A 22,087-nucleotide genomic window follows, 5' to 3' on the forward strand; every position below is an offset into this window, starting at 1 on the left:
CTGGTTCATGATACAGAGCTAGGCATGCAAAAGCTTGATTCTTGAATTCTGTAGGTTTCAAAACCAACGGGTAAGAGTGCATTGTTAGGAAATAGAGCAGGTTTAAATAATTACCATAGAATTCCTGGTGCAGAAGGAGGCCATTTGGCCCATCAAATCTGCACCGACCATCTGAAAGAACACTCCACTTCGGCCCACTTTCCCACACTATCCCCTGTAACCCCACCTAACCTGTACATCATTGGACACTAAGGGGTAATTTTTAGCGTGGCAATCTACCTTACCTGCACATCTTTGGACTGTGGGAGGAAGCCAGAGCATCCGAGGAAAACTCATGCATACACGGAGAGAATGTACTCCAGTCACCCAAGGCTGGAATTTAACCCAGGTCCCTGGTGCTGTGAGGCAGCAGTGCTAACCACTGTGCCACCCCAATTGATATTTTTATTTGTTGACATTGGAAATAATGGGTGGGATTTTATAGCCGTTCCTTCCGGCAGGATCTTCCACTCCCAACGATGGCGATGCCCCACCACTGGGGAGCTCGTGCAGGGTGCGAACCATGGGAAGTTGACAGTGACGAGACTATAACTTCCTGCCGCCAACCATTGGTGGGCCACCTCCACCGTCACAAAGCATGTCGAGGGGGGGGGGGGGGAGGGGGGGGGGGGTGGGATATTGCACTCAAGGTATATGTTTAAGCTTAATTTGTGTTTCTGTACTTGTGTGCTAAGAAAGGTTCGAACTTTAGTTGGCTTCATGTTAAACAAAGCTGCCTGCATGTCTGTCAGTTCAGGTTTCACTTTAAACTGTGCCTGCATTGTAATTGAAGTTTTACGATGTGAAAGCAATTACAGGCTTTTAAAGAAAACAAAGCCATTGGTTCAAAACCAGAGGCTCACCCTGGGACAGCAAGAACTTTTGACCAAGTTGTAAGCTGAAACCAGAAAAGCTGGACGCAAGGAAGGAAACAATAGGAAGCAGACTTCCCAAAAGAATAGATGCTGCCAGATCAGGCAGGACAATACAGAAATGCAGAAAATAAGTCCCAGAAGCAATCAAACAGCCGTAAATCAGTGAATGAGAGTTCTCAGAAATTAAAGGAATAAAGAACATTTTTAAAAATATAAATTTAGAGTACCCAATTCTTTTTCTTCCAATTAAGGGACAATTTAGTTTGGCCAATCCACCTACCCTGCACATCTTTTTGGGTTGTGGGGGTGAGATCCACGCAGACACAGGGAGAATGTACAAACTCCACACGGACAGTGACCCGGGATCGAACGTGGGTCCTCGGCACTGTGAGGCAGCAGTGCTAACCACTGTGCCACCGTGCTGCCCTAGGAATAAAGAACATTAATCTGAACAAAGTACTGTTCACTGAAATTAAATGAGCAGAGAGAGGCTCCCAGTGAAAGACAGAGCTGCAAGGTGCAAAGAGAAACCAAACATCTGAAGAAATCCTAAGATTGGTGACACCTCAGTACAGCCTGTGAAGCAGCAGTGTTCAGTTAGCGTGGCTGGATACCTGAGAGAATGCGTGGAAGATTGAATGCACATGGTATTCTGGGGCAGAGGAATACTGAAAGGAGAGGTTGAAATCCTGGATATGCATCCTTGGTGAAGTCATGAGAGAAAGCCTTGTGTGGGAGAATATTTTAGTGTGTTCTTTGAGAGTGGAGTTTGGAAACACTTGTGAAGAAGCCAGAGTTCCAGTGAGGCCAGTTGGCTCAGAGTGTGATGAGCATCTGGGGGAATTTACTGAGAAATCCACGGAAGTTGTATTGGGTGGTACCTGTCACTTGATTTTAGAGTGTGTTGTGCTTGACCACATTTTATCTATCAGTTTACATGAACTGTGTACTTACTGAGAACATCAGAGTATAAGATATATTTTGTAACTTGTATAATCCTTACATATCTGTGTGACTGTATCTATGAAGGTGTAGTGGGAGTGAAGAAGTAGTAATAATAGTCGCTTATTGTCACAAGTAGGCTTCAATGAAGTTACTGTGAATAGCCCCTAGTTGCCACATTCTGGCGCCTGTTCGGGGAGGCTGGTATGGGAATTGAACCCGCGCTGCTGGTCTTGTTCTGCATTACAAGCCAGTTGTTTAGCCCACTGTGCTAAACCAGCCCCTGATTTATACTTAAACTTTTCTTGTTGAATAAATGTCTTATTCTTTTGTCGAAAGGTAATCGGCAGTCCTGCAACTAATCAAAAAATAAAAGCTATAGCCGGGCTTCCGCTCTGAGACCTGACTGTTCAGGAATAACATCAGATGGCATCGCAACAATGTCCACAAATAGTTAGCTCCTAGTCAGGAACTACTGACTTGCTGGTCTTTTGGAATATTGCAGCAGAGTAACTGATCTAATTTTGACAACCAGGCTGTATCTTGCATGATGGCCTCCCGCCTAAATCCAGTGGGACTGAAGAGAAAGCCCAGGGTGCTATTTTGGGTCGTAGGAGGCCACCACCAAAGACCCCAGGGAAGGATTCCAGTATAAGGTAAGTGTTCAGAGCATTAGACTGGATGGGGACCCAGAGGCAATTGCAGTTAGGGAAAAGGAGCGCAGGTCAGGGGAACACTGTGTCCTACAAGGAAACTAAATCAAATTTTAAAACCTACTTCTCTTCTGGCAGCTCCATTTACTTGCAAGTTCAGTTTAGTGGAACAATGGATATTTATCTGTGCAGCCCTGGGGTTAATAATGCAGTTGGGTCCAAAATGTCACTGAGGCATGATCTGTATTTTTAAACTAGGACCATGCAGCTAACCACAACTGGCTCCGGTGACTGTCCTTGACACATTAGAACCGTAGAATCCCTACAGTGCAGAACGACGTTACTCGGCTCATCGAGTCTGCACAAACACTCCAAAAGAGCACTCGACCCTTGCCTGCTTCCCCATCCACCCGACCGTGTCCCTCTAACCTAACTTGCACATCCCTGGACACCAAGGGGCAATTTTTAGCAAGGCCAATCCACCTGACCCACACATCTTTGGACTGTGGGAGGAAACCAGAGCACTAGGAGGAAACCCACACAGACACGGGGAGAGTGAATAAACTCCACACAGTCACCCAAGATCTGAATTAAACGCGGATCCATGGCGCTGTGAGGCAGCAGTGCTAACCACTGTGTCACCATGCCATCCGTAATTTAAAATTGCACTTGCCAGAATCGGGGCGGAAGGCCAGTGGTTAAGTCTCTTACTCCATATTAATTGCCCCTCCAACCAGGTTTCCATCTATTGGGGAATGTTAACATTTCTTCAATGTTACTGAATTAACTATACAACAAATGTTTAATTTAATAAGAAGTTAGATTTTAATGAAACTGTGTGTAAACATCACTTTTGGAATGTTTACACAGAAAATGATAATGTGCCCGCACTGCATTCAAGGACGAGCATTAAATTGCTTCATACAACAATAAATTAGCATTCACATTCAGTAAGATGGCCTATGAAATACTAAAGTGTATACTATTGCAAGCAGAGGAAGGTTCTCTTTTTACATAGGAGTGTTGCAGTTAGTTTGCATTATACCTGAAACTGGGAGTGCTTGATGCTGAAATAATATGTGAAGTATTTGATCACCTTAAACACAGCTCTACCTATTAAGAAAAACAAAAAAAATATTGGATTGGTTTTATATTGCAGAGCTAGTTTTGAAGCTGAGAATAGGGTCCAGACTACCTCTTTGGGAGTAAAGCATTAAATTTACAAAGCAATTAAATAACCGACTGCTTTATTGAACATTCTATGGAAAATGTAACATGCTCCAGATTGTGGATTTGTAGGGCAAAAAATTAACAGTGCAAATTAAGGTGGTTTGTTGTGTGCAAACAATCTCACATGTATACAATCTTAACAGGAGATGTGCTGGAAATTTGTGTTGCAGCATCAACGAAAAAACAGAAACTTATTCAGTTGTCTTCACGGAGAAGCTAAAGCTTGAAGCATGAATTTTATAGATATTGCCAACTTCACCTGGCCATTAGTCAAAATACAATACGATTTAGAGTCACATATCTTTGATGATTCTTCCGGAGCAACAGCTCTGAACTGAAGATTCCTTAATATGATTTGAATCAGCATTTGGCAAAGGTTTGGTACTCTGGAAAAAAAGGAAAGATTACAACATGAGAAAGACAATTCAAAGAAAAATCAAATGAGGGAAGGAGGGCTATTTTTCTTTGCAATTGCACCCAAAATCATAGTGGAAAATGGGCTGATGATCAAATGATCAGGATTCGGCACTAACCCTCACCCACCCTATGTTCCTCACAGTACTGGAATTGTTTAGATTTCTCCTTCTCTGCCTGCTGCATACAAAACAAAGCAGGTGGATGGGTGTTACATACGTCTCTGCAGGTTCTCCTTCTTTATTCAAAATTACTGCCACTTTCCAAAGCTAGCATGGGACTGTGATAATAGGCTCCAGGAGAAAGAAATTCCAGGTGGAAGTCACAGGCGCTGATTTGAACTGCTCCTACCTGGCAGAAATTGGGTGGAGGTTGAGAGGGCAGGCAATTAAAATGAGGCCAGTCGCTAACACCCTTTGATATCCTGCTTTCCTGATTAACAGAACAGGGTAAGATCAGAACACAATGGAAAATGGGCAGCACGGTAGCGCAGTATGTTAGCACTGCTGCCTCACGGTGCAGAGGACCCGGGTTCGATCTTGACGCCTGGTCACTGTCCATGTGGAGTTTGCACATTTTTCCCGTGTCTGCATGGGTCTCACCCCGACAACCCAAAGATGTGCAGGGTAGGTGAACTGGCCATGCTAAATTGCCCTTTAATTGGAAAAAAAGAATTGGGTACTCTAAATTTTAGAAAAAAAGAACATTAATGGAAAAACAGTATGGCCCTCTCTCAATTATAGTGGCTGGCTCCAATTACAACAATGGGACTCAATCTAAAATTTCAGTCTGATATCGGGGCACAAAAGGCCTATCTAGAGTGAACGTGGGGAAGATGTTTCCACTAGTAAGAGAAACTAGAACCCGAGGGCACAGCCTCAGACTGAAGGAACGATTCTTTAAAACAGATGAGGAGGAATTTCTTCAACCAGAGGGTGGTGAATCTGTTGAATCTGCCGGAGGCCAAGTCACTGGATGTCTTTAAGACAGTGATAGATTGGTCCTTGCTTAATAAAGGGATCAGGGGTTATGGGGAGAAGGCAGGAGAATGGAGATGAGAAACATATCAGCCATGATTGAATTGCGGAGCAGACTTGATGGGCCGCATAGCCTAATTCCGCTCCTATGTCTTATGGGAGCTTTGCCAGCTTCACTGTCATGCCTTACTTGCCAAGATATGTAGTGTGGGCCAAAAAAAGGTGTAGCAAGTTTTTTTTAAATTTTAAGTACCCAATTCATTTTTTTCCAATTAAGAGGCAATTTAGCGGCGCCGATCACCCTACCCTGCATATCTTTGGGTTGTAGGGGTGAGACCCACGCAGACATGGGGAAAATGTGCAAACGTCACATGGACAGTGACCAGGGGCCGAGATCGAACCCGGGTCCTCTGCACCGTGAGGCCGCAGTGCTAACCACTGCACCACCATGCCACCCAAGACGTAGCAACTTAATAATAATAATAAACTTTATTGTCACAAGTAGGCTTACATTAACACTGCAATGAAGTTACTGTGAAAAGCCCCCAGTCGCCACATTCCGGCGCCTGTTCGGGTACACAGAGGGAGAGTTCAGAATGTCAAATTACCTAACAGCACGTCTTTTGGGATTTGTGGAGGAAACTGGAGCACCCGGTGGAAACCCACACAGACACCGGGAGAACGTGCAGACTCCACACAGACAGTGACCCAAGCCGGGAATCGAATTTGGGACCTTGGAGCTGTGAAGGAACAGTGCTACCCACTGTGCTATCATGTCGCCCATTGTAAAAAATAAATTCAGTGTTCCTTGTGGGTCAGGATAATTAGAAGTGGTCCCCTGGCCTCACAAGGAAGCCTTTGAATCTCTCTTGCCTCACTTTCTCCCTGATTATGACAAGAACATCCCACCCTATCCATTGATCATGACCAGAGCAGCCACAACGGCAAATCATCCAGAGCCTTCGCACTCACTGACATTACTGAAATATTCCCATCATTGTCCATGTAGAAGTTACCAGATTGCAATAACTGACAAGGTACTAATAACAATCAGGGATTATTAACAGGAATGAACACTCTTAACAGGGGAGAACTTCCGCGCTATAGACACATGACATCCTTATGTGTTATCCCAGTGTCCACATGACCACCCAATCTACATCTTCCCCATTTAAGTTGGGGCAACCAGTAGTTCAGAGATGTAGCATTGTAAGACAACAGTTAAAGGGTGTAAACTATTTACAGCATACAAAGTCAAACAGGGTTAACAAAACTTAACCATTTACGTTGTGCAATGCACTGCTCTTGCTGCTAAAGCTGACGCGTAGCCCATTGCATCTCTTTCCCACCTTTAAAAAAAACAAAGTGCATTTGTAGACTAGGGGAGTGATTCTACGGACAAATCATCGGGTTTTACTGGCAGTTCACACTGGCCGCAAATTCCGGTTCCACACTGGCGCACGAGTTTCCCGGTGGCGAGAAGTGCTGTCAGCGGGAAGTCCCAATGAGACTGATAGATCCCACTGGTGATCCGCCTCCCCTGCCGAGAAACCCCCGGCGGAGTGGTCGGTAAGTCCCGCCCGATGTCTGGTTTTGGGTGGGTTTAGCAGGGTGTTTCTCGGTGGCTGCAGCGCTGAGCATCTCGCTATTCAATGTGACTTTGCCGTTTTTTTGGGGGAGTTTCTCTCCGCCAAAGCTGCACTTGAATCATTTCCTGCTGGCAAACCCAGCTGGAAAGGCTCCTTGCAGATCGGGGTGCAATGTTGTCTGACTGCCCTGTTACCCCTCCTCACCATTTCAGCTCCCTGTCCCCTCCCCATTTTCGACTTCCCTCCTCTCCAAACGCAGGGAACCCCCCTGGGAATACTCCCTCACCCGCTCCATCTAGTAAGGTGCTGGCACCCGAGCACTCTGGCACAGCCACAATTGCACCCTGGCCAGGGTGGCAATGCTGGGGTGTTCAGGTGGCACTGCCAGGGTGCCAGGCTGGCAGTGCCAAGGTGCCTAGATGTCAGGAGGAGTGTCAGGGTGCCACCCTCCCCTGTACCCAACAGGAGGTCTCTAATGGCTTGGGAGAACCTACAGGTGCCATTACAACTGGTCCATGTTTGTGATAGCCAGTACTAAACGGCAGCCTGGCGAGGTCTCCCTGGTCTGGTCATTAGATCCCGAACCTAATGGCTCATTTAAATATGCCGATCTGGATTACGTCCAGTGAGGGCAGGATCCAGATTGTGACTTTTCGCAAGATTTTGTTAAATCTTGTGAGGCATTTTGAGTATTGCAAATCTCGCGAGAGACCTCTCACGAGATTCAACGGCCTACTCCGGCACCTCATCAGGCGCAACAAGGCCTTTATATCATGCCCTAGGCCATGACATAGTCCTTGTGCCTTGTACTTGGTTTACTCAGGCACCCTGAGCATGTGATTGTGCCAGTTGCTGTGCTTGGGATGCTCTCGGGATAGTAAAGTAGCCATAGTCTCAGATAGCCACAGGATGCTTTTCCCTTTGAGGGGAAGAGCTGACTGGTGGTGATTTAACCTGAGGATCATCGCATGGGTCAGGTTGAGAAGGAGGGACCTTTATGAATAACCTCAGCCGGTACAGGAAATGAACCCTGCCGTTGGCCTCGCTCTGCTTCAGAAACCAGCTGTCCAGCCAACTGAGCTAAATCATGGGCTAGAGTCTTCAGTGAGAATGGCATTAGGTGTCCTTGCAGTCTACCCAGTGAGCTTGCTACATTGGTGTAGGGAGCCTAGATTGCGGACCCGTTGCATTGTTTTCTGTTGTGGTTAATTGTTCAGATACCTGCAGTATGATGCCGGTTTCTTACATAATGAGCATCATCCGAGACAACCACATAGTCATTTGGCTGTGGGGCATGGCTATTTAATCACATGAGAAAAAGTGTCTGTGAAGCCAGCGAATTTCACACAGCTTTTCTCACCTGATTAAACAGCCCTCTGCGCACTTTGGGAAAAATTCCACTCTTTGTGTATGCTAATTGGACTGAACACGTTTACGAGAGGAAAGAAATTTTTTGGAAGAGAACGAAAAAAAATGACCACTTGGATATTGTAATATTACTATATAAATCACACCTTTTTTATTATTTCTTCTCCTAGGGCTGCAAATGCTTTGTCGATGTTCATACCCTCTTTTGCACTGGTCTCAAAGAATTGCATTCCATGTTCCTGGGCAAGCTTAAAATACAAATCACCATATTTTAGAACATATCCATACTTTACTTGGTCAATAATAGATCGTATACATCTAAATTATCCAGTTATTAAACTGTTCAGTAGTCAAAGGTGGAATGGTATGTATATTGACTGGGATGTAGAGTTAACAAGTTAATGATAATGCTTCTTACCACTAGAGGGAACCACAGAACAGTTATATATATATATATATATATATAAAAAATGTGACTTCGGGGATTCTGGGAGTTGGGAGTTAGAAGGCAGCTGGAGGAGTGCCAGACATGGGAGCAGTTGTACTTGAGAAGTTCTGTTAGAGATAGCATAGTTTAATTTAGAAACCTTCTACTTTAGGAATGTGAACGAATCTTAGTTAATAGTGTAATAAATTTAGAGTTTTGTTTGTCTTTATTCAACATTATGCATCCAATCCATCCAAGTAAAGCAAAATAGAGAACACTACAAAAGGTTATTCTCAAACAGTTTACACCGCATTTTAGAATCTCTAAATTATATGTAAATAATAACTAAATTATAATTGAAAATTAAACTTACCCTTTTCCCATTATCCCATGAAACTTGCCGTGCTAGCATGTCACATTTATTACCAATCAATATTCGGCCAATATCATTCCCTGCATTCTGAAATTAAAATTATATCCATTTTATAAATTCAATAAACATTCGAATTTACTGTACATCTGAACAGCATGCATCTTTATTTCAAAAACATAGCCTTTTCTTCACCGTAATTGCCTTAACAGTGTAACTGTAAATTTAATTGTATGGCCAAATACTGTTTTCTTCCCATGTTGAATTATATAGATTTATATATCCAGCATGGTAAGGCGGGGAACGCTAATCAAGGTCAATTGGTCCACTTAACGAGGCCCCCACGGGTTCAACGTCTCAGACGCTGAAATCGAGTTCTGTGATCGGTTGGAGAATCCACGTTGGCGCCGAAATTGGGTGCGGTGCCGCTTTTGTGATGCTCCGCCCCGCTGGGCCAAGTTCCAGCGGCGTTGATCGCGTGTGGTATTTCTTTTCGGGAACTCGGCGTGGTGGCAGTGGACTAGGTCCAGCACCGTCAAAGTCGGGGGGGGGGGGGGGGGGGGGGAGCTGATCCACTGACTTTGGCGGGGGCTGGGGGCGCTGGTAAGGGGTGGTCCGGGGGTGGCGCGTCTGGCCAAAGGGGATGACTATTTGGCAGGCCGGGTACGTGCCCGGCTGGCGCAATGTTGCACGGCGCGGCTGATGCAGGCTGCCGCCATGCGCATGCGCGGCCATGGACCCAGCAATTGTCCAGCCGTATCCGCAGCTAGAGCCGGGAGCACTACGTTGCGTGCCTGCTAGCCCCCCCCCCCCCACTAGACGGAGGATCGGTGGCCGTTTTGCGCAGTTTATTCAGTCATAAAATGCCACCATTCCCATGCCGGCGTCAGCATTTAGTCTCAGAATCGGATAATCCAGCCTGGAGTCTTTGTTCTGAAGTGTTTCCAAGAAAGACAAGTCCTTAAGTGCATTCCAATCACCCCCATTCTTGCTTGAGTGATTTTGAAGTGCTGAGCTGGAAATTGACAGCACTTAACTTTCTTTGAAGTGGTTGATATTTGTAAACATGGCGGTTACAGCACTTAGAGTTATTCATCCATGAAAGAAGATGAATGAATCAAGGTTGACACCTGTGTTTGTGGAAGCTGTCAATCACAGCCCACTATGAGAGGTGAATGAATAGTTTGCAGCAAAAGGATCTGAGGGGTTTCATACAGAGGTCAATGCTTTTCCCTTTGGACATGTGGTGCTTCCTCTGCCAGAATCTGCAGGTGTATGCCCAGGTGAATGCTAAAACAGTGATTTTTTTAAGCTACCCTGTCTGGACTGCTCTCTAGGGTCTTGACTGGGTCTCATTTCTGGGGGTTCTGTTTGTTAGGGTGTCTAGGAGGGGGGCTCCTTTAGTTATGGAGTCTTGGGGAGGGTGGGTTCCTTTAGTTGGGGAGGTGTCTCTATGGGGGGATCCATTTAGTTGGGGGTCCATTTAATCAGGGGGTCTGTGGGGGTCCTTCAGTTCAGTGGTCTCATTTTGGGGGGGGCCTATGATCCTCCACGCCGGGTTCCTGTAGGGCTCCGCCATGTTGCCAGGGGGCCGTCACGGAGACGGCATCCACGCGCATGTGCCAGCGCGGAGACGGCCATGGCTGGCATGCAGGGACCCGGACCGGCTTTGTAGGGCCGGCTTTCGGCGCCGGGGCAGCGCACAGCATTCCGGCGCCGTTTTAGCCCCCGAGGAAGAGGAGGATGACTGGGCCTGGAGGCCCGTTTACGTCGGCGCTGCTCGCGCCGGTTTGGACACTGGCGTCAACATTTGGCTGCGATATTGGTGAATCCCGATCCCTGTCTTTTAGCTTCGACAAAGGTAATCTGGACTCCGGGTGCTCCGGTTTCCTCCCACAGTCCAAAGATGTGCAGGTTAGGTGGATTGGCCATGATAAATTGCCCTTGGCGTCCAAAATTGCCCTTAGTGTTGGGTGGGGTTACTGGGGATAGGGTGGAGGTGTTGACCTTGTGCAGGGTGCTCTTTCCAGGAGCCGGTGCAGACTCGATGGGCCGAATGGCCTCCTTCTGCACTGTAAATTCTATGATCTATGAAAACGTCAGTTCTTTTCCCACCCTACAGAGGCTGCCAGACCTGCTGAGATTTTTCAGCATTTTCTCTTTGGTTTCAGATTCCAGCATCCGCAGCAATTTGCTTTTAATAATAACAATGATCTATATTAGTGTCACAAGTAGGCTTACATTCACACTGCAATGAAGTTACTGTGAAAAGCTTGGCTGGTTTAGCACAGTGGGCTAAACAGCTGGCGTGTAATGCAGAACAAGGCCAGCAGCGCGGGTTCAATTCCCATACCGGCCTCCCCGAACAGGCGGCGACTAGGGGCTTTTCACAGTAACTTCATTGACGCCTACTTGTGACAATAAGCGATTATTATTATTATTAATAAGCTCCTAGTCGCCACACTTCAGTGCCTGTTCAGGTACACAGAGGGAGAATTCAGAATGTCCAATTCACCTAATAGCCCGTCTTTCAGAACTTATGGGAGGAAACCGGGCACTCAGAGGAAACCCACAGACACAGGAAGAACATGCAGACTCCGTACAAACAGTGACCCAAGCTGTGAATTGAACCTGGGTCCCTACCGCTGTGAAGCAACAGTGCTAAGCACTGTGCTATCGTGACAGAAAAGATAGGCATAACAGAAGTAAATTTAAAAGTAACAGAAAAAGGGAACAGTAACATACTAAGAAAAAGCTCACCTCATCAGTGTCTTTAATCCAATATGTGATATTAATGAAGGTCTTTAAATTTGTAATATCATAGACAAGCATAAGACCATCTGATCCTCGAAAATAATGAGTTGTCAGAGAATGGAATCGTTCCTGGCCAGCTGTATCCCTGTCAATAGAGAAACCATAAGTTGCATTATGCACTGCTCATACAAATGCAGAAGAGAAACAGAAGATATTTGACCCTGATTTTAACTCTCCCCACCTGATAGTCACAGGTGGTTGGTGGGGGGTGGGGATGCGGGATGGTGGGTTTCACTTAAATGGAGCGGGGAATCCTTCCCTTCCCAAGTCTGGCTGACTACAATTTCAGGCAACAGGACATCTAGTCAAGCTGGTGTGTCTTCTTTAAATATGGAGATGGGCTTTGATCACATCATTCAAGACAAAATCTGTTATTATGACCTGAGATCTGAGTGGGGGCAATAGTGATGGCTTCCTTGCCCTCAAGCTTGCTCTGCTATTCAATAAGAGCACTTTGCCATCCTATTCTCATGCCTCTGGGAGCTGGACTGAAGGCCAAAAGAGGTTCAGCAAGGTGAATTATTTTTCTGAAATGTTTCTGGAGACAAGGAAGAGCAGAGATACATGGCCACCAGAGTCAGAAGAATGGATGACTGGATCCTCCATTCCTGAGACTAAGGGCAGAATTCTCTGTTTTTGAGACTGATACCAATGCAGAATTCGTGGACTTTCACGACAGCAAAACTGGGACCGAACCTGGATCAATCAGCAACTGCGGAGGGGCTAGCACTGCGCCACATGGAACACAATCGATTCCAATGAAAAACGGTGCAGGATTTGCTGGGTTTGTGATTGACACTCAGGAGGCTGGCAAGCTGCAGCCGCATATACACACTTCACTCCCCACACACACCATCCCAACCAACAAGATGGCATTGGTTATGCTGGAGCAAGCCCAGACAGCTGATGGATTGGCTGGAGCCAGAGGGCACCTAGGGGGGTGGCCTAAGGGGGAACACCTATACGACCCGTGGCCCTAAGTTCACAGTGGGCTGTTAGCATCGAGAGCAGCTGCATGGCTGCCTTGCCTGCTGCAGCAATGGTGTTCCATGCCATCCACCCCGACCCCACAGCCTATTCCTGACCACCCCTCGCTACTCCCCCTCGGCCCTGGCAGAAATCCCCCGGTCAGCAGCATGACTGTCAGCAAACTATGGTGATGTTGGACACTTTCTGTACCCCCCTCTCTCTCCGTCAGTAGTCACGCTGCCGGTTTCACAATTTTTAAACATGAGTGAACCGCGCCATCAGGAACTCGGCCCATCAGAGGCAGACCCGGAGAATACCGGGTCAGCCCACTAATTATATGCAAATGGTGTTTACTGTATGTGCATTGCGGATTGCACTGACATCGCTATTGAGGTGATGGAGAATAGCGATTTGGCGTCAAATCGGCGCCCGCCATGATTTTAGCTTTGGAACCTATTCTCCGCCCAATCGTGTTTTGCGATTTCAGCGGCAGCCAGTGGAGAATCCCGCCCATGTGTTGACGCCGGGGCAAGATTCTTGGATTTCCATGACAGCAAAACTGGCGCCGCGCTGGGCCGATTCAGCGACTGTTAAAGGGCTAGCACAGGCGCCACGTGGAACACAATTGATTCCAATGAGAAACGGTGCCAGATTCGCCGGATTCGTGATTGACACTCAGGAGGCTGACAAGCTGCAGCCGCATATACACACTGCACACCCTACACACACCATCCCAGCCAAAGAGATGGCAGCGAGGAGAGCGGCACCACGCTTCACAGATGCCAAGCTGGAGACCCTCCTGGACAGCGTGGAGGAGAGGCGGGCCACCCTGTCCCCCAGCCCGGGAAGGAGGCTGCCAGCTGCCATGGTTCGCCCTGCCTGGGCGCAGATGGCAGAGGCGGTCAGCGCCAAGGGAACACCATCGGGACCTACCTGCAGCGCAGGAAAAAGCTGTACAATCTCCTCAGGGCGTCCAGGGTGACAAGCTGCAGCCGCATATACACACTGCACACCCTACACACACCATCCCAGCCAAAGAGATGGCAGCGAGAAGAGCGGCACCACGCTTCACAGATGCCAAGCTGGAGACCCTCCTGGACACCGTGGAGGAGAGGCAACACTGCGACCCTGGCACAAACCCCTATACCAAACATGCGTAACCATACACCAACCCAGAGGGAGCAAGCTAGCACAGTGGTTAGCACAGTTGCTTCACAGCGCCCAGATCCCAGATTCGAATCCTGGCTTGAGTCACTGTCTGTGCGAAGTCTGCATGTTCTCCCTGTGTCTGCGTGGGTTTTCTCCGGGTGCTCTGGTTTCCTCCCACAGTCTAAAGATGTGCAGGTTAGGTGGATTGGCCATGCTAAATTGCCCTTAAGTGTCCAGAAAAATGTTCGGTGGGGTTATTGGGTTACGGGGATAGGTGGTGTGGGCTTAGGTAGGGTGCTCTTTCCAAGGGCTGGTGCCGATTCTATGATTCAAACCTCCACCCTGCACCACATGCAGGCACCCATACCAGCCACCATGGCCGGGTGCCCTGACCACTGAGCCCACCAGCTACCCACCCCCTGGACTGTCCAACACTGTTGTTTTCTTGTCTCCCCATCCCCCCACCGCATCCCCCGCCCAACCAGGAGAAGGCTGCCCATTACTGCCGGGAGCGGGGGAAATCTGGAGGGAGAATGCTGAACCTTTAGTTCCTCACTGTGGCAGAGCTATGGGCCCTGAAGGTAGACGGTGGCCCTAAGGAAAGGGAAGTCGTTGGGATGGAGGTCGGCCATATGTGACGAAGTGAGATCCCGCTTAGTTGCGGTTCCGCGTAACACGTGTGTCCAGCCCCTCCGAACACCACCGTCACCCCACCCCCCTCACTCCCATCCTCACCCCCACATCATCCTCACTCCCACACCACCCACACTCCCCCCAGCCCTAACAGGGCCACCCCCCCACCCCAGCCAGACTGGCCAGTGTCAGGGCTGGCAGCCATGGTCACGCCTCTCCGTGTCCTACCTCCTCTCTCTCCCTTATCAGCCACGACACGGTTTCACGATTTTTAAAAGCGCAAGTGAACCTTGCCGTCGGGAATATCCCTGGTACAGGCGGAGGCCCAGAGAATACCAAGTCATGCCCGGTAATGATATGCCAACGGCGTTTACTGTATGTGCATTCTGGAACGCATTGATGCCGCTGTAAAGGCGACGGAGAATTGGCGTTAAATCGGCACCCACCACGATTTCAGCATTGGAACCGATTCTCCACACAGTCCGTTTCCCGATTCCGGTGTCGGACAACGGTGTATCCTGCCCGGAGTGTTTGCTGGGCTGATATAGGGCTGCAGAAAATTTCAAAGATAGATAATGGAAATGTTGCAGAGGGATTTAAAGGTGTGAATATTAAATTTAATGTGTTAATTTAACTTGTTGATAGATGGGGAGGCAATATAGATCAGCAAGGTTAGAAGTGATGATTGTGGAATACTTAGGACAGGATGTGTGTAGTACAATTTTTCAGAAGTTTTACTTTATGGTGGAATGGAGAATTGTGGCCTGACTCTTTGCAATCTCTATTCTGACTCCTTTCAAGAGTGCAGGCAATCATGTACTTTGCTAATTCTGCTAATCTTTTTCAGAACCAATTCCTTCTTCCAGTTATCGCTAAGCATTGAGATATATACCTACAACAATATACCTACATTCTCACTTGAATCATCGTTGTAAAAACACCACCTGAAAATATTTATTTAATAGTTCCACCATACCTTTAACCGCCACAATTAGACTCCTGTCTTCTGGTGTACCGACTCAGTTTCAGGTACAACCTTCAGAGTGGATATACTGGCATCAGAATGTGGTGGAATTCTTTTGAGTACAATGTAGATACAGGCTGGAAGTCTTGGTGTGGGAGACTAAGGGCGTGATTTAATGGCTTTGTCGTGCCTGACTTGAGGGATGGGATCCCGAGGTGTAGGGTCACTGGTGAGGCGTCTGCCTTGAGAGGCCAGAGAACCAGGGAGAAATCCAAAGGCCAAGGTGAAGGTGTCCTTTGGTTGGGGTGATTTCTGCTGATCCCCTGCTTCCTCTGCAGTGGAGTGGAGCAGCTCTTCTGAGGAGTCTCTACACCTAGTGGGTCCCTGATTGAGCTTAGTCACACCCATTGCTTCGATGAAACAGCAGGGGTATGAGGCTGTCTAGAGGGGTGCCTGGGTGGGCTGCCAGATGACCAGAGGCTCTCTGAGCATTCAAAGGACACACTCGGCACTTAGCAGTGTGAGCAGCCAGGAGCCTGTAAGTAACAATATAGGGATGTATTTAAAACACATTCTGCGGCAATGGTGGCCTGAGCCAGGCCACCCCGATCCCAAGGGGGACACCCTGAGTCCACGGACTTGGCACCAAGTTGTTCCCCGTTACTGCCCCCCACCTGGGAAGCCACCCCCACCCCCCCACCCCCCCACCCCCACCCCCCCCCAGCAAACCCAACAATGTTTGAGGCTTTTTCAGTTTTTTTAGCCTCCCGCTCCCGTCCGCAGCCTTGATGCCCAGGACCCTCTTGTAAATACTTGCACTAAGTTGCGCCCCTGAGGGAATTCCACCTACGAGGAGTGGAGCATTGCAGGGAAATAGAGAATGAAGTGTCCAAGCTGTTAATGATATTAAAATACACGTAAATTACAATTTTGCATGCATCCGACGGCGTGGGACGCAAACCTTGATGTCACCATTAGCGAAGTACCAGAGCATCATGTCGGAATGAGCGCCAGGTGCAAAGCGGATTTTTTCCATTTCGCGCGATTCTCCGCCTGATCGCGATTCTCATTTCCCGCATCACAAAGCGGAGAATCCAACCCACAATTTCAGACAAGCCTGCCAGCTATGTGTTTGTGATAATTGTAATATAGCAATGCGTTCCTACTATTGATATGACTGGAGTGGACAATCAGATCAGAAATTATTTTTAAAACATTAATTAACACTTTCTAGCCACTTTTTCAATATAAAATGAATCAATTTCTTTCCCTTAAAGTAAACATAGACATGAGGAATGGTCATGAAGTGCTGAGGTAACCAGTGAAATCTGTCTTACATCATTGTTGATTTTAGGAGGCATGGGGTAACGCAAGAAAGCTGAAGTGTAAACTAAATAATTGTGTTTAATTATTCGTTGATGGTAGGCTCCCTGCACCCCAGCATAATGTTGGGGTGAGCCACCCTCTGCTTGACCCGCATTGAGTTTCTGGCTGATGGGTCTTCAGCTATGAGGCAAGATTTCCCTCGACTCTAGGACCTCCAGGTAAGTTCAGTATCTGGGGGGCAATTTGGACAGGGTTGCGGGTTGGCAAGAGGAGGGGAGAACAGGAGGGGGAAACTGTGGGTGATGACCTCCAATGGCACCAGGGGCCTAAAAAAAGGAACGCCCATCTTTGACCAACAGGGTTGAAGCTGCTGGACACAAGTCTCTCGCGACACCCATTAAATCTGAAGACAGCAGGTTGAAAGCCTTAAGTAGGCATTAATTACAGGAAGTTGCAAAGGAACAGTGAATGGGCAGCCCACCTGATGCTTGTCTCACTGACTGTAAAATTGTGGTGGGGCAGGGGACTTGGCAGCTGGTATACTATTTGCATGGCATCCTATTTTACAGGTCAACCCGCCTACTTTCCTGTATTAAGGTGGCCTGTTAAATCCAACCACTGAATTTATATTCAAACAGTACCATATTTGGAGCGTAATTGTGCAGTTCTCTCTTATCTTGATAGTTTTTACTCTGAAATCGATCCCTAAAAGGAAAAAAAATCAAAGTAAGATAAATTCATTCAATATGACATCCAATATATTATTCACCAAGTTCCACAAACATTTCAGCAAATCTTCAACACAACCCATCCAACATAAATTTGAAGGCAAGAGCCTGAAAATGGAAATGGGATTCTCACTATCCTGGTCAAAAAGCTATTCTTGTCACCAGCTTTCTGCATTGGGCTGTGAAATAGGTGGTCAAAATGCCCATTGTTTTAGAAGAGAGGCTCCTTTTGATATAAAAATCGGGATCCATTGACATACGCGGGACCCTAATTACAGTATTGAATTACAAACGATGTGGAGGTGCCGGCGTTGGACTGGGGTGGGCACAGTAAGAAGTCTTACACCACCAGGTTAAAGTCCAACAGGTTTGTTTGGAATCACTAGCTTTCGGAGCGCAGCTCCTTCCTCAGGTGAATGACAAATCGACAGAGTGTGCATCACACATACTCAACCTTTTATGCAAGACTTTGACTGACTTTAACAGTGGCCGCTGAAGGGGTCCCTGGAGGACACCCGGTGATTAATGTAAGATACTGGTATATATATTGTATTTTATATTTGTTGCAGTAATATTATTAAAGAACCTAGGTTAAGGTTGCCAGTCTGTGTGTCTGCCCAGGCTGCAATTATGATGTTAGAAAAGTGAGATCATGGGCGTGATTCTCCAGCCTCGTTATGCTCATGCGAAATGAAGTTGGTGAATAGCGGGAGAGGCTGAAAATGAGATCCGCACCAATCACCAAACAGTTTGCAATGCAACCGGCCCGCTCCTGTCGGCGAAATCGGGATCTCGCCACAATGTTGCAAGAAACCAATTATCACCACTTAAGCCCCATTTACATTAATTAACAGGAGCCACACCATATCCAACGGCCTCCTGTCATTCAGCGGCCTCTCCAGCAAGTGGTCACGCTGGCGCCAATCAGTACTCCTCTTGAAAAACACGAACCTAGCAAAAGGGCTTCTGTGGGGAGCCGAGGAGTTGAATAGCCATGGGATTTCTGCCCATGTGCTCAGCGGGGGATGGGTGGGGGACCCTCGGCTGGGGGTTCGGGACCTGCGCAGGGTTGGGCCGCTATTGGAGGGTGGGGGGAGGTGCTGGGGAACATCCACGGGGAAAGAGCTCATGGCACCACCATGCCAACCCCTGGATCGTGTTTACCCATTCCGAGGGCAACACTCATCCCTGCCTGTCTGCCCCACCGACCACCCATAACCCCCAGAGACAGCCAAGGCTCTGACTGTGCGTCTGAAGGCTATCGCTAATAAGGAATTGGTAATCGTGGTTATGTGAGCATTTCACACATCCCAAGTGGATTCCCATGGGTAGGAGGTCCATGTAGCATGTGTGGAGTCATTGTCTAGCATCCCAAGAACACCTAGATGCCTGGACACTGTGCCTGATCATTATGGGTGGCGATACCACACACGCAGCAGCCAACATCCGAAAATCCAGGGGATGGGACACAGCTCTGGGGACATGTCCACAGCCAGAGGGTGGGTGAGGGTCACGAGGAGGGGAAGATGCCGAGAGAGATGGGCTAAGGGTTCAGAGGTCGGCCCACATTGAGGATGAAAGTGACAGGCATCATACTGGTTGTGCACAGGGGTGTTTAATGTGTAATACAAGTCCCCACTTTCCCGATGGTGCCGCCCCCCCCCAACTGCCACCCCCCTCCCCACCCCCTACCTATCTTTCCCCACCCCCTCCTCGCCCCGGTGCCCTCAGTGATCCTCAACATGCTTGGCACGCTACGTCTAAGTGTCTCCACAGGATGCACACCTGAGGTGGAGGCAGGAGGCTGCTTACTTCGTCCTGTGGCCTTCGATACTGTGGCCGTCCTCTGGGGGCTCTGAGGCCGGAGGGGTCAGACTCATTTGACAACGACATATGCATAGCTGTGTTGCCCTGTCCCGTGTGCTGATGTCGAGACACGGCCTCATCAGAGGGGTGGAAATCGGGGGAGCTGGTGGCCACCATCTCAACTCTGTGGGACGGGTTGGGGTTGGCACTCAGCGATTCCTCCTCACGCCAGGTGCCCAGAGGGCCCTGTGGTTCACTATGGGACAGAGGGGCAGCAGGTTTGAGTCCCTGCTGCCTCTGCATCATCTGGCTCTGCCAGCCCTGGCGGTTCCTTAATGGTCTGCACCATGGAGTCAACGTCCTTGGCGATGCTCCTCAGTGACTGGGCCAAGTCCCGCAGCGCTTTGGCTATTCCCATCTGAGAGCGGGACATGTCCAGTAGAAACTCATCAAGGTCAGCCTGGTACTGGGTGACATCCCCCAGCGAGGCAGACATTCTGTCGAGACCCTCAGCCACAGCTGTTATCGACTGCACAACGCCTTGGACACCTTCACGAATGGTGCTGACGTTGTGCACCAGGCTTTCCACTGTGGTCAACACTTAGCAGTTTTGGCCTTGGTGCCACGCATTGCCGGCGACATCTCCTGCACCCATAGACTCTGGGACTCCTGCAATCGGCTATGGATCTGCTGGAGTGACGCTGACATAACCCCGAATGTCCCGGCTGTCCCTTATCAACTCGAACAGCTCCGGATAAATCTGTTCCACAGGCTCAGTATCAGGCTGGGACCCAGCTGGGTCCTGGGATCCAGCAGACCTCTGACTTCTTTTGCCTGGGGATTCATGCCTCTACCTGGTGTGCATCAGCAGCTGTGTCATGCTCACCAGATTGCGCACCCAAAGCATGTTCACTGACATGTCCCACCGAGGAGTGTATACCTGCGCTGGTGGAGGGTGGGAATGACAGCTGTGTTTTCCACCATAACGGTTGCATCCTTGGATCTCTCCTCCAAGGTGGTCCCCTGGGAGGCTGGAGAGGGGGTCACCTGGGATGGGCTGGCGCCATTGGCTGGAGGACCTGCGGGAGAATGGACATGTGGTCAGTGGGAAGGATGGGTCAGTCAGTCAGTAAGACAATAACACTCAGGTTTGACAAGTCCCCTGGGTGAAGCCTGGTGGTTCCTCACCTCTGTGGCATCCGCTAGCCTCCACGTGGGTGATCTGTCCTCGGCCACCCCAGTCACCTCCAGGGCTGCTCCTTGAAGGAGGTGAGGATTCTTAAGTCCGTCACCGCTCTGCCAGTCTGGGCCGTCTCTCAACGATTATGGGAGAGCTATTCCTGAGGAGACATTGTGAGCCACACGCATGGTTAACAAGGGTGGGAAGGGAGTGTGATGGGCAGGTTGAGAGGGGTTTGAAGGGGGGGGGGTCTGGAGGGAGGGTTGGGGGTCACATGGGGAGTTGGGGGGAGGATGCTCGCGCTGCCCGGTGTAGGACATTGACCTTTTGTGGCACTGGATGCCAGTCCTCCTGGTCACACTCCCCAAGCTCACAGCTGCCACCACCTTATCCCAGGCAGCACTGACTGCCCTATGGCTCACCCTCCGGGACCCTTAGGGGAACAGGACATCCTACCTAGCTTCCACTGTGTCTAGGAGCCTCTCCAGGTCAGCGTCCCCAATCTTGGGGCTGGTCTCTTCAGGAACCATTGTTGCGAGCTCGATAGGGTTGGTTGAGTAAGTGCAGCTAAAGTGCTGCTCTACCTTGTTAGCAGGGGGTTGGCGAGCACAGTCCTGGCTAATCAACTGGTGAGCCCTCATTTGCGACGAGAAGCCCTTGACACCTTGTTAAGTGGACCAATTAATGTTGACTAGCAATTCCCGCTCACTACCACACAGCTGCCAAGAGCACGATTAACAGCTGGAATGGTTGCCTAGGAAGTGTGGCTGAAGCCAAGTTACTGGACCCAGTTTTTCCGGAGAATCACGCCCTATGTTTACAAAGAGATGCCTAATGGAACTTTGTTATGATTTCTGGATATTCCCTGGAGAGTAGAAATTTGAGATATTGGGTTGAATTCTCCATCAGTGGTATCCTCTGTTTTGCTGGCAACGCACTCACACCCGCGGATTTTCCGATAGTGAGGAGATAATGGGAAACCCCATTGGCTGGCTGCCGGGATGGAGAATCCCTCTGCTGGTGGGGGCGCACGGGAGCAGAAAACGGGTGCAGCAGGACGGAGAATCATGTCCATTATGTTTAGACTTAGGTAAGCAGGTCATGGGATCTGCGTGGGATAGAGATGGTGCTATTAATAGGAGGAGCCAGGTCTCTAGGATGCAGTTTTGGCTGTAGAATTTTTTAGTCTGACAAGGGCAGGAGGATTTACATGTTGTGCCCTGATGGGTCTCTCTCTACTATTCTGAAAGGAAGTCTGTACACAATAGTACAGCAAGTATCCCTGTGTTTTCTAACTTTCTTTACCAGTGGCTTTTGACCTGCAATGGAATTTGCTTAATTGGAATTGGAGAAGGTACAAGTTAGTCGTTAAAGTGTTTAATTTTATTTATTATTAATTGAACAGCTTTTTTTTGTGATGTTAATGTGGTTACTCCTGTGTTAATAATGAAGTTTGTTTTGCTATTTGTCAGTGAAATCACTCACTCCTGGAGCGAAGTTTCCTTTCCTCACAGTTTTACAAATTGAAAAATAGTTGAGGTTTCACCCGGTTTCCTAACATAAATTAGGGTCTGGTCCAACACCGTATCAACTCCTATAAATGTGTTTTTGGTGGGGCTTGGTTCCTTATACCA

The 22,087-nt window shown here is 48.5% G+C and overlaps 1 protein-coding gene across 1 annotated transcript in view; it reads right to left on the bottom strand.

Annotated features, from left to right (window-relative positions):
- Positions 1-3,310: 3,310 nt before the first annotated feature.
- The window catches only part of LOC119972488 (ras-related protein Rab-10-like), a 63,098-nt gene continuing 44,321 nt past the window's right edge, over positions 3,311-22,087 (bottom strand). Inside the window, exons 2-6 of the mRNA XM_038809260.1 lie at positions 17,381-17,444; positions 11,645-11,783; positions 8,888-8,974; positions 8,234-8,335; positions 3,311-4,125 (exon numbers count right to left, since the gene is read on the bottom strand). Coding sequence (XP_038665188.1) covers positions 4,033-4,125; positions 8,234-8,335; positions 8,888-8,974; positions 11,645-11,783; positions 17,381-17,444 — 485 coding nt within the window. The 3' untranslated portion in view covers positions 3,311-4,032. The remainder of the gene's footprint in view (positions 4,126-8,233; positions 8,336-8,887; positions 8,975-11,644; positions 11,784-17,380; positions 17,445-22,087) is intronic.

Source organism: Scyliorhinus canicula, chromosome 10 (genome assembly GCF_902713615.1).
Source record: "Scyliorhinus canicula chromosome 10, sScyCan1.1, whole genome shotgun sequence".
Taxonomy (NCBI): domain Eukaryota; kingdom Metazoa; phylum Chordata; class Chondrichthyes; order Carcharhiniformes; family Scyliorhinidae; genus Scyliorhinus; species Scyliorhinus canicula.